Consider the following 12,186-nt stretch of genomic DNA (forward strand, 5'->3'; position numbering starts at 1 on the left):
TCTGTGCACCAAGATGCTTGAAAAATCACCAATACAAATATTGAACTAATTTGTCAGGTTATTGCAAGTTTAGGATATTTTCAGATAATTATTTATGTAATTTTAAGTAGGCCTTAGGGAGTTTTTTTGTTTATACKTAAGATTTTAGTAAGTTCTAATGTGTCTGTCACATCTTCCCTACTTTTTCCGTARGAAAATTACGTGAACCTTTTCATATCCTCAGTCCTCCTGTGTGCTCTAGAAAAGCATTCCTTCCTTTCTAGATTGGCCGTGTAATCTGTGCATCCTGCTTTTTATGGTAATAGATTGTCCTATTAAAAGTTGCATGAGTGGATGTGAAGCAGTATGCATGGGTGAGTTTAAGTCATTCTGTTCTCAGTTTGTTAAATACTCTTGGTCTCTCTTTTCCCCCTTCTCAGAGATTTCTACAACCTCTGATTTACTGGGCCTCCGTGATTGCACTGTATTTTGAGCCATTTGCAATTCAGAATCTGTTCCATCATTTCTTCATCATGCTGCTATTTGAAACTGTTTCTGTATATTTGGCTGTGGCCTAGTGCCGACAAATCTGTCTTAAATAGAGTGATTCAAATGCAGTTATTTAATTGCAGCAGCATGGAGTTGCCTGCTGACTGTAAGACCAGCCTGAAGAGAGAGTTAAACCTGCGTTTTACATCTAGCCTGCTACCGCTTCTTAATTTAGTGAGGTTAAATCTAGATCAGACCATGGATATTTGCACTTGTGATAAAGCTGTAGAGCAGGTACACTCTCTGACTTTGCACATGCAGTGAATTCCTTTTTTCATTTCTACAGCGTGGTTTGATTTTGATCGGGAACATCTGTGCTACCATTTTGATATGATGAAGAGATTTCTAATAAATATTAGAATATTTTCTAGTAGTGATTTTGATACACTTTAAAATTAGCCAGTTTGAAAATTAATACTTCTGTAGGTTTTCTTGCATGCAAAGTGCTAGTTGTTTCCTTTTATCTGAGCATTATGTAAAATGCTTCAAAAAGGACAATTTTTTAGTAGCTCTTGTGTTTCTGCTGAGCATGTTAAGACTTATTTCCATAATGGCACAGTTAAGTAGAACTAGTTCACTTTTTGTAAGTGATTTTGGATAGGTCACAAGTATTTGGTTTGCCTGTGGTATCTCTTGAACCATTTGTATGTTAAGGAATGCAGAAGAAAACACAAATCTGTACTGCGTTTCTATTCTATGTAAACTAAGTACTACTTCCTACTCTTGTACTATTTCCTTTCTTGCATTTGTTATGATAGCTGCTGTGCGTGTGTGCATATGAATGAGGTAGGAGCAGCCCTGAGCGCAGATAACTCCTGCATTTGTGCAATGCGTTCACACCTGCCCAATACAGTGCTAGTGCACATATGTGTAACCAGCAGTGTGAGGGCAGCTCTGCACCCGTTCCTCACACACTGACGGGAACAGCATATAAATTTGCTTGTGTGTACGAAACTTGAAGTAAAACTGTCTAAACTCTCACTGCAATTTTCAACTTTACTGTATCTGAATTAAAAGCCAAACAATAGTTAGGAAGTTTGCTGTGTCCTTCTATATCACTTAGTGGAAATGATTGCCAGATTGTTGACCTGAGTCTCTTGGGTGTCCTTGTGGCACAGATTCTACCTGACACATTCATTCCACTGCAGGCATTTTTTGGTAAAAGTAAAATCCACCATGTTGTACTGGTGCCAGTGAGAAAGTAGAATCGGCACTTAGGTATGAGGACCCTCAACGATCCTACAGAAATTTATTCCTCCAAGTTAAGGAGTTAATTTCTTTTTCATTTTGGTTTTCTCAGGTTCTCGAAGCCGGCACCAATGTTCTTGGATGATTCCTTCAGGAAATGGGCACGTATCAGGGACTTTGTACCTCCCTTTGGAATTAAAGGACAAGGTATGAGAAAACTGTACAGCTGTTGAAAAAGAAGGTGGTTCTGCAGATGTTTGCCCTCCCATCTTGTTTTTCTGTTTAAAATGTTTTCTGTTTTCTGAATGGTCAGTTGGTTCTTTAGGCTGTGCTTGCTTTCCTGTTTCCAGAACAGGGAAGATGTTGGAAGATGTTGAAGATGTGGAAACCAGGGTTTCCACAGATGGAGGGTGGGGCTCAGACCGGGCTCAGGGCATATGCTTTAGTTTGTGGGGAGAGACGTGCAACAATGCCAGTTCTGACCCACCACCACATTCTGGAAGGAGCATTTTGACATCACTGACTGCTGTAGTTTATAGAGTTCTGGCTGACAGCAGCTGCAAGAGTCCAAACTGTGTTAAAGTAACTTTCCATCAATATTTCTTTGAAGAACAGGTAACAGTGCTCTTCCTAAAGTTTTGGAACTCCTGGGTTGACCAGTGGTGCAAATCCTCACTGTTGTCTTGTAGCATGTGGTCATATAATTACTTTATAGTCATGCTACTTGTGGTCTTGTATAACAAATAGGAAAAATCTATTCACATACTTTGGTAATGATCCACTACGATGTCCTGTCCTCCAGCTGGAGCGCGGTGGCGGAGGCTGCATCTCAGCTGTGCCGTGGGAGGGCAGGAATAGTGCTGGTGGTGGTGAGAGAGGGAGTCAGTAGCCCATCCTAGCAGATGGTATATTCACGTGGGTGAGACAGGCTGCTCACCATCCCACATGTGCTGCCACCAGAGACCTCTGGGTGAATAGTGGTGGGACAGAAAAGGTAGACAGGCAGCAGTGGTTAGCCACTAACTTCCAGAAGTCTCATTTTTGAGATCACAGATAGCTAGCCTTCCTCTTGAGGTTAAAATACAGGGCAGAGGTGGGACTACAGCCTCTATGGACTTGACTCTCTCAAGAGCAATCTCTGATTAAAACAAAGACTTTACTGACAAATTTATTCTAGCTTGCATTAATTCCCCCCTTTGCTTTGTATGTGTCCCTGCCTTGTCCTGTCAGTCTCTTGCAGCTCTTTAAACACCTAATTACTTTTATTTTAAATCAACCAGCAGAGTCTGCAGCAGAAACCATAAAAAATAACAATGGCAGCACAAATGATYGTGCTGTATTGGGCACAGCAGGGCCTTCCAACAGGCGCACAAGGTGTACAAGGCTAGGGCAGGCTGCCTGACCAGGGTGGAGATAGGATTTGCAGATTACACATGATGTCAGCTAGACCTAATAAAAATCGGTCAATTAAATGGAATCCAAATGGACAAATTCACCAAAAGAGGATGACGGAAYGGCTCTGGCAGCCTTCTTCCTGAGTTTGTTGCCAGCTTGTATCACCACTGCAGTGTTATGTAAATCTGGTGTTTTATATTGGATTTCCTCAGTTAAAAAGAGAAATGAGAAATTGCCATCATTTAAATGGCTGAGAGCTGAAGCCATGGGACGGAAACAGTTGAATGGGTTGGGGGTTTTGGGGGTTTTTTATGTTTTTTAATGCCCTCCTGGGACTAAATTTTGTGCCAAGTTTCAGTCCRGAGCAATTTCTGTGTGTGGGAGGGTTGAATTATAAATTGCTGTAACCCAGGATTTCTAATGGCTGTGCTGACAGGCTGTGAGTCCTAGCGATGCGAATGGCGCCCTTTCGTGTTACACATCACTTGGAATTCTCTAGGCGACCCACGGGACACGTTCTGGCTGAGCTGAATGATTTGATGATGGGATCAGCACCTCATTAGAGCTTTCAGTCAGGGCAATCTCATGATATCCAAACAACTGAGCGAGGCAGGCAGCGTGGAGATAAGTCRCATGCAAGATGCAGGCTATCAGAGCTGGGATGTGCTGCATGGGAAAAAAAAGAGTAGTCAGGATGGTTGACAAAGTGTAGAGAGACATGCTGTGGTGGAACAGATGAGGCAGGAGTTTTGCACTGCGCCTCAGGAAGCCCCGTCACACTAATGGCCGGGATTTTCAACAGAGATTTGCACTGTGAAAYGTATGTGTTTGTAGCTCCAGCCCGGCTCTAACTGGGCTGGTGACCTGAAGATTTTGCTGAGGCTTTTGGTGAATATCACCTAACCTTTTCAGGTTATTGTAGTCTAGTCCAAGAGCAAAAGGACATTTTTGTGAAATACAGTTACAGGATGAGTTCTCTTAATCACTCAGTAACACTGCAAATTCCAAGACACTTTTAGAAAYTTCTTCTAGGTAGCTTGAATGTACRGAAGTTGGGAACTCAAGAGATTCTTAGTAGTTTGGAAGATAATCCTCCATTTCTGCTTTCTCTTATTAAAATTTTCCTCTCTTCTCCAGSTTTTTAGCTGAAAGGTTTTTAAATTCATACTCATAGCTGTTTTTCTTTGCTTTATCTCTGAAAAAAAAAAGCTGAGAGAAGTACTTTTTCATCCATCACTTGATGTTATTGTTCCAACAAGGAATGATTCCAGTCTTGCAGTCTTTAGGGGAAAGGAGCTTTTGAGGAGCGTGGTTTACGGAGCTGCACTAATTTGAAATAAAAYGTCTATATAAATTACATGTAAAAGTGTAGAAATGGCTCGGAACTTTTCAGAACTACTGCTCTTTAAAGAAAATCATATCAAAGAGAAGGCATTATACTGATCGTTTGGACACAGTTCATCAGAGGTTTTTATTTTCTTCCCCCAAAAATCTGATTGTAAAGACAGTTCTTCCATCTCTAGATGCTAAAGTGTGTGCAGTATAACATAAAGCTCAATACTCAGTGTTCCATCATTTTCACATTCATTTCCTGATCTGGCCCCCATTTAGTTTTATTAGTGTGGATGTAGCCAAAGTGAGGGATATCCTTCAGGCACACAGTGAAATTAGCTAACTTAGAAGTTATCAAGAAGATCAAGCTGTAGCAAGCTGTTCAACTCTAAAAGCTACAAAYGCCAAGATGTCCCGTGGGAGACGTCTCAACCCTCCCGTGTCCTCAGCTGCTGTTGCRGTGTTGGATGTTGGAGCGCCTCCCTCATTTTGCCATTTCAAGGTGTCTGACTTGCTCTTAGCTGTATTTCTTTCCCTGCACCAACCAAGCTTGCTGCAGCAGCTTTTTTCTGTGAAGAACAAGGAGATGACAGTGATCTCAACCTGTTTAGCTAGCTATGTAGTGGGGTTTTCTGTTTCAGTTGAAACTTCCTTTGTATTTGCATCCCTTTCTAGCAACTGCTTCTATCCATGTAGCTCTTGGAGGAATGAATAAGCACATGCTGTCCATAGTCTTCCAGAGATTCTCCAGCATGCTTTCAATATGAAATTTGTCAATGGATAAGCAATAGAAACATTGTTTATAGTGTTGGTGAGATGATTAATCACAGAAGGCATTCTCCCTAAATTTGCCTGTGTAGCAAAGATCCTGTTGTAATATCTCCCCCATGCATGTAGTCAGTAATTGTGTCATTGCTTAGCAGTAATTATAGGTCTTCACTTCTACCTTTGTTCTGGCTAGATCATTTTTAGACAGAGAGGCTGCTTTATTGGCTCTAAATCATTTTATCTTTGGAAGGGATATTTATTTCTTAGGGAGTGACTATCTTGTCACTATCCCAGAATTTGCATCTCACGAGGGATTCAAAAGCAGTTTCTCCCCACAGTAATAGAGAATATTAAGAACATTTTTTGAGGTGCTATGGTCTTATCAAATGTAGTATGTAGTACTGGCCAGGAGACTTCATGTTTTCATCTGATACAAAAGGGACATCTGAAATTAGTGACACACTCTATGACAAAGAAGTCAGATCTGCCCAGAGCATCAACCCTAGTAGATGCTTTGTGCAATGGTTAATTGTTCTCATTTTATTTGRTTGTTTTCCTTTGTGGAAGTGCTTCTGGGAAGATCTGTAGTTCAGTGCTGCTTAGCTGTGGTTTCACTAGTCTCATGGGACAGAGGTCATTCACCTTCAGTGAAAATATAGAATTTTCAGGTGTGTAAAAGCTGGCTTATCAAAACAGTATCAGGCRAAAATCTCTTTTCTTTCATGTTCTTTTCTTGCGTAGTTTTCTTTTTTCCACATGAGTTTTCTTGGCATGAGTGGTATTTTATCTCTGCRAAAACGTATTTGTTTGGACATCACAATTGAAATTTACATCAGACCCAAAGAAAAACTGTCAGAAAAGTAGGTCTTTCCCAACCTACTCTTCCAGCTCTTTATAGAAGCTGTAGTACTACACGCAAACACCTTCCTTGTCTTTTAACTGGGTCTTCTTGATAATGAGGTTATCTCTTTTTCTGCTTTAATTCTCCAAATTTGTCATTATTTTGCTGGCTGCTCTCTGTTGTATGCCTGATTTTCCCGCTGTGAGCGTTCTTTTGTTCTTCATACGTTCTTCCTTAATGAATAAGCAAGAAGTACACACACGTAAACCAGCTGACTTTGTTTCAGAGTAGGTATTAATACAAGATTGGTATTTCTTCTCCTGTTTGAGGCAGATTTCTGAACTGAATTGCACTAAAATTTTACATTTAACCAAAATTGGTAGTAGTTGCCACTGTCACATGGGAATATATCTATAAAAATGCTGCTGTTTCCCAAGGGACTCTAGCTGATTTTATAGCCTCAAGAAATTAAATGAGRCTTGAGGAGGGCAAATGTTAAACTCTCAGAAGAGGTAGAGGATCAACTTTTCTTACTGAATAAAGTCTCTCAAGTTATTTTGTGAGTTTTGAAGTTAAATCTACACTCACTCTATACCACTCTCTTGATAAAAGTGCAGCTCTCTAGTGGAGTGGCTTAGTTCAATCAAAATGGATCCTTTGCTATTGAATGTGCTTAAAGAATTGTGCCTATCCTGACTTAGGGATAGAGAAGGGAAAAGTGTCTGAGGGAGATCTCAGACTCAGATTGGCAGTTAATTGGGTGAATCTGTATTAAAGTTATTGCTGAAGTGTGACAAATGAAGACATGGATATTAGCTCTGTCTTTTACCTCCTACTGGGAAGAACAGGTATTCTCATGCTGTTATGTTTCGAAGTGCCGCATCTTAATGCTGCTGTAAGACTTGGGAGAAATTGCTGTTATAATTGTTGGTGGGTTTTTTGACCTTGAAGACATCTCTGGCCACTTGTGAAGGATCATCAAAAATGCAGCAACAAATGCAGCCCTTTAACCACTGTATTTGTTTTCTCACTTGTCTTTGGATGACATGTTGTGAATCTTTCAAGGTCCGTTTTCATTTGGTGTGCGTTTGCCTGTTTCTGCAGACTTTATTGCTTCCTGTGCATGAGACTGGAGTTCAGATCAAACTGGTTAATGCAAGATTACTGCAAAATGTTGCCTATTTTCTGGCATAATTTTTTTTTAATTAATGTTCCAACTCACAGCCCTGGGATTACATTGGGAACTAAGCTTGTATTCTGAAAAAACAAGATCTTGGTTGTGAATAAAAGCTTGCAAAAAAAATCCCTGAAGGCTCTAAAACTGCAGTGTAAATCAAGAGAGTCCAAATTTTATGTATTTAATTTATATATTGTTAAAAAAATAAGACTGAGAGCTTTGTAGAGCTTAAATTTAACAYCTACGGAGTTACCCCAAAACTGTTCGGGAGGGGCATACGTCTTCAGTCTTTTTTCTTGCATTTGTTTTTTGGTTTGGATCTGTGAAACACTGCATAAGTGTTGCCCTCGTAGTATTAAAATTCATTAATGAAAGTATTTGTTTTCAAGTCCTGTTGCTAGTAAAGTATAACTAAAGTTAGCCACCTAAACCTGGCACAGCTGGTGACGTTGGGAAACCAATCTCTTGAGGACAGAGTTCTGCAGTTCGTAGTAAACTGCCTGTGAGAGCCAGTTCACATGTTAGCAATGTGCTTCCAAGTCTCGGGAGTCCTTGTAGCTACTTTCTTCTGCACAGACCTCACGCAGAGGGGAAAAGTAGTTAGCTAATGAATAAAAAGGAGTGGTGCAGGAAACTTCAGAGCTGTTTTACTAACGGGACTCACAGCTTCACTAAAATACAAGTTGCCTGGTGGTCCTGAGAGAGAGTTGGACAGTGTGCTCTGTGGGACTTGGGTCTGTGGCCTCATGCTGGGCCCTGTGGTAGCAAATCTTGTGTAGACCACCATTCCTCATGCTCCCTTGAGGAGCAAAGCCTTAAGGAGCAAAATCAGGAATAAGGCACTTCATACAGGACTAAACTTCCTGGTAGTGTAAGCAATGCGTAAACTGTTTTTTGCTTACACCTTGTTTAGAAATATTGCAATTTGTTTCACCTTTAGCTTTGATGGAGTTAAGTAGTAATAAACTTGTTCTCCTCATGAAGCTGATGTGCACATGGCATTCTTTTATCTTTGGATCGGCGATCTGTGTGCAGAAGAGGTTGGCATACTTTAGGGATGTCTGTCAGCCTGACGCTAGTCAGTACGTTCCCAAAAGCTGAAGCTTATGCTCAGTGCCCTGTGCAAGGGATGTCTAGAGATATGGAGGCCGTAGAGATATGGAGATCCAGAGATCCAGAGCTGACCAGCTGTGGAGATGGGCAGTGACCATGCCTCTCATGGACAAACAAAGAATTGCAGAGATGCCCTGCTCCTTGACCTTAATGCATGGTATTCAAATAGTTAGTGCTAGCAGTAAGGATACGTAGACTTGTTAGGTTTTGAGGAAATCGGCTGGTATGGACAACTCTAAAACTTACAGCCTCTTCTCTCTAGCATTTAAGAATGCAGGAACCATCCAATTTGCTTATTTTTAAGGCAAGCAGAAAGTAGATCCTATGAGATACCTGCAGTAAGCCCTGTGGAGTGAAGAAGCAAGAAGCTTATGCATTAGGAACAACTGTGTTAAGTGTTATTAACATTTACAGTGAAGGTCTCCGCCCTTCCACATAAATAACAGATAAAAATGCTAGAATTCAGACTTAGGCTGGTTCTCACTGTGTGGTCACTGCCTGCCTAATTTCTAACTATTTACTTTTAGTTTTTCCCAAATGTCTGAAAATTTCAGGGTCAACTTGAAGTCATGATGTACTTGAGTTCAGAGAAATCATGCAGTCCTAAGTTGCGTTTGAATCTTCCAATGTTATAAGGAAAAGCTGATAGAATATGTCATGATAACTCAGGATTCTTAGATAAATTTTTCAACTCCTACTCTAGATGGGAGGAAATGTGTGGAGGCATATTGCTCTGTTTGTATGTAATATAATGCACATAGTCGTTGATAGACAAATGAGCTAAATGATTTTCCTCTTTCYCCAATAACCTAAATTCTCTGTGTCAAAAAATAATATAAAAATTAGAAATGATGAGTACGAAAAACTGTCATAGATTACCTGCCCTGGTAATCTATTCTTTTTTTAATAATGGGAAAAAGTGGGAGTGAACATGCTGYGTTTTAGCGTTCATTTCCTTAGTTTACCATTAAAGAATGGCAGCAGATGTATATGAAGAATATGTAGGTCAGAGGATTATTTGAAGGTAAAAGCCCTTGCAGGGGGCTCCCTGTCTAGCAGTCAGGGACCTTATTCTATTCYTAGTTATGTCACTTAGTTGCATTGTCACCTTCAGTAAGTTTGATTGGAATATAATGACATTTACTGCTCTCAAAAATGAGGAGAGCAACTGGGAGGACCAAGAATATGTATATCTATGTGTATTTACTTATGTGTGTTCATGCAAATGTATGTATCACATGATGGTCTTTAAGGATTATATGAAAGCCACATTTTTATTGTTGGTGTAAGTTCAGGTGCCTAATATTTTGACTAAACAGCACATACTTGAGAGAGATCCAGGGAGCACAGTTGCACTGTATGTGGTGTTTCTATGCCTAGCATACAGATGGTTTGAGGTAAGCAAAACCATTATAGTGTGAGGTGCTTTTTCTGACATAATGTGTTGGGGCTAAAACAGATAATGGGCTAGCAGTGACAGGCTGCAGCTCCTAGCCAACAGGTGGTGACCCTGTTGGGAAAGGATTGAATGATTTTGAGATAGTTCATCATATACTACTAAAGTGTAGGAGACAGAAGGTAACCCGTAGGAGATGCGGAGCAGTTGCCAGAGAGCTCGCTCTCAGCTCAAAAAGGTGGCAGCACTCTGCTCATGCGGATAACCTCTGCATCACAGGTACCTGACCAAGAAATCCTGTGCTTGAGTGTTGCTACAAGGAGCTAGTGATGGCTCATGAGGTAGGGTTGGGTTTCTGGTGCTTCTGTGCATCTAGAGACCTTATTCTGTGTCTGCTTTATGTTCCAAAACCCCACTCTAGTGGGCTGATGTTGTCTTGCCTGCTGGTTTGTGATTTACATAAAGAATCTCATTCTGTTTGGATGCACAAGCTTTAGGCACAGTCTTGAAAAATGAGCATCTTGCTGAGATAGCTTTGGGCTCAGTGTCTGTGCCATCCAAGGAGCTGCAGGGATGCAGCTAATGAGTCACTGACTTGTTGGAAAATGACAAAAATAAAATGATTCTCGTGCAGCTTGGTGCTGCTGGTGAGAGGCAGGGGCCCTCATCAGCTGGGTGGGAGACYCCTCTTGACCTGCACTGCTCTTCAAGCTGTGCCAGTGGGAAGCAAAGGTTCAAGAATCATAAACAGGAACAACTGGACAAAAGGACGATTCCTGTGATTTGTTCTGCTTCTTCCATGGCGTCACGTGCTGGGTTTTGCTGCCTCATGTTGAGCGAAGGAGCACGCTCCTTTGGCTTCCTTGAGAGATGRCCACAGGCTGTTAGGCAGACCAGGGGTAAACTTACATTATTTTAACTTTTATTTTTGTACAGAATTTAGCTTACAAGGTGTATTCTGTTGGACATGCAAAATTACAGAAATAATAGCAACTGACTGTTTGTGCCAACATCCTTTGTAGGGTGTAGGTTCTCCTTTGTGGGAGTTATATCCAGAGAAAGTCCACACTGAGATGTGTTCCAGTCCCAAGACAGCAAACATCTGTAGTCCTAAGGATGTTTGTTCTGCCCTTGCCATTTAAACATCACTGTTTGGCTACAGACTGGAAGAAGGGGTTAATATTGGTAATATCTGCCTCGAATCTCACGAGGCTAAATAGGAAGAACAGTACACAGGAAGAGGCATTGCTGTTCTATTTACTCAGCCTTCGGGAAGCTTCCAAATTTGTGGCTGATGAATGGCTGTGGGATGATCCATGTGAGATGAGTTTGATGTTTGAATTCAGTTTYCAGTGAGAATTTTGTATTTCACAAAACAACCTTCAGAGTTTTTTCTTTGGCAGCTAAGAGGCCAAAGGTAGAATGGTTTTCAAGGCTGAATTCACCTCGTATCCCTGCTGGTCAGGGGAGGGGAGTGACAGGGAAGAAGTGTGTGTACACAAGTAGCTGAGTCTCTTCCAGACTGGAAACGGTCCTCAGAGAATTAGAGACATGTTTGACTAGGGCTGTGTCTCCTGAGCTGGCTGTGTGCCTGGGCCCTGGAAATGATAGTGGTGAGTGCACACACACCTGCTGCTTGTGACAGGAAAGATTTTTCCTTTGTAGCCCTCAGAACATGTATGCTCAGGTCCCTCCTGGCTTCTCCTTGATGCACAAGGCAGAGCATATCCATTACCATGTCTGTTCTTCTCACTTGCCAAGCAGGAGAGAAGTTGTGGCTAGACAAGCATTGTGTCTGCATCTGTGCTATGGTTTCTTCGCAATGTGGGTAAACGGTTCASAAAAAGAAAAGAAAGTTGTTTACATAGCTGTTGCTGTACTAGAACAATTTTGTTTTTAAGAATGGGTCCATGTTGAAGGAAAGGCTATACTCAGTTGGTGCCTTTTAAAAAAAAAATGTTTTTTTCTTTAAGGTTAATGGAAAAAACCTGATGATTAGGAGGAACAAAGTGTGTTCCCCTGACACAATAATTTTGGATTACTGTGTTCACTGCAAGTAGGACCCAATTGCTAGCTCCATCCCTCCCTCTTGAGACTGTGCCTACCCCAGAGAAACTCATTGCTACAGATACCAGCCATTCCCACTATTGCTCCATCCAAATGGAGGAGATGCAGCATATAAGGTCTCTGTTGGAGGTCTGATTTGCTGCTAAATTAGATACTGATTTAGTATAAATGGTTTAGAAGTTTGGTGTCTTTCTGCCACTATCTTATAGTACAGTTTTTGAAATCTGTACAGAAACTGCTGCATGGAGATAACACATGTCACTTATTGCCTAAATCATGGGGATCGTGTGCATACACTGGTGCAGCCTCACAGGTTCAGGTCTTGAAGATCTGATCCTTCTTTTTATCCTTGCAAAACTTTTCTTCAGTCCTTGAGTCATC

The 12,186-nt window shown here is 41.1% G+C and overlaps 1 protein-coding gene across 7 annotated transcripts in view; it reads left to right on the forward strand.

The window, feature by feature from the left end:
- The window catches only part of ST3GAL3 (ST3 beta-galactoside alpha-2,3-sialyltransferase 3), a 188,298-nt gene that overhangs the window by 106,559 nt on the left and 69,553 nt on the right, over positions 1 to 12,186 (forward strand). For all 7 annotated transcript variants that reach the window (XM_085298218.1, XM_085298215.1, XM_085298219.1 and 4 more), the window contains one exon: positions 1,829 to 1,923. In XM_085298218.1, coding sequence (XP_085154344.1) covers positions 1,829 to 1,923 — 95 coding nt within the window. The remainder of the gene's footprint in view (positions 1 to 1,828; positions 1,924 to 12,186) is intronic.

The sequence above is a fragment of the Rhea americana genome, unplaced genomic scaffold, assembly GCF_003343005.1.
Source record: "Rhea americana isolate MKP2758 unplaced genomic scaffold, rheAme1 scaffold_136, whole genome shotgun sequence".
Lineage (NCBI taxonomy): Eukaryota > Metazoa > Chordata > Aves > Rheiformes > Rheidae > Rhea > Rhea americana.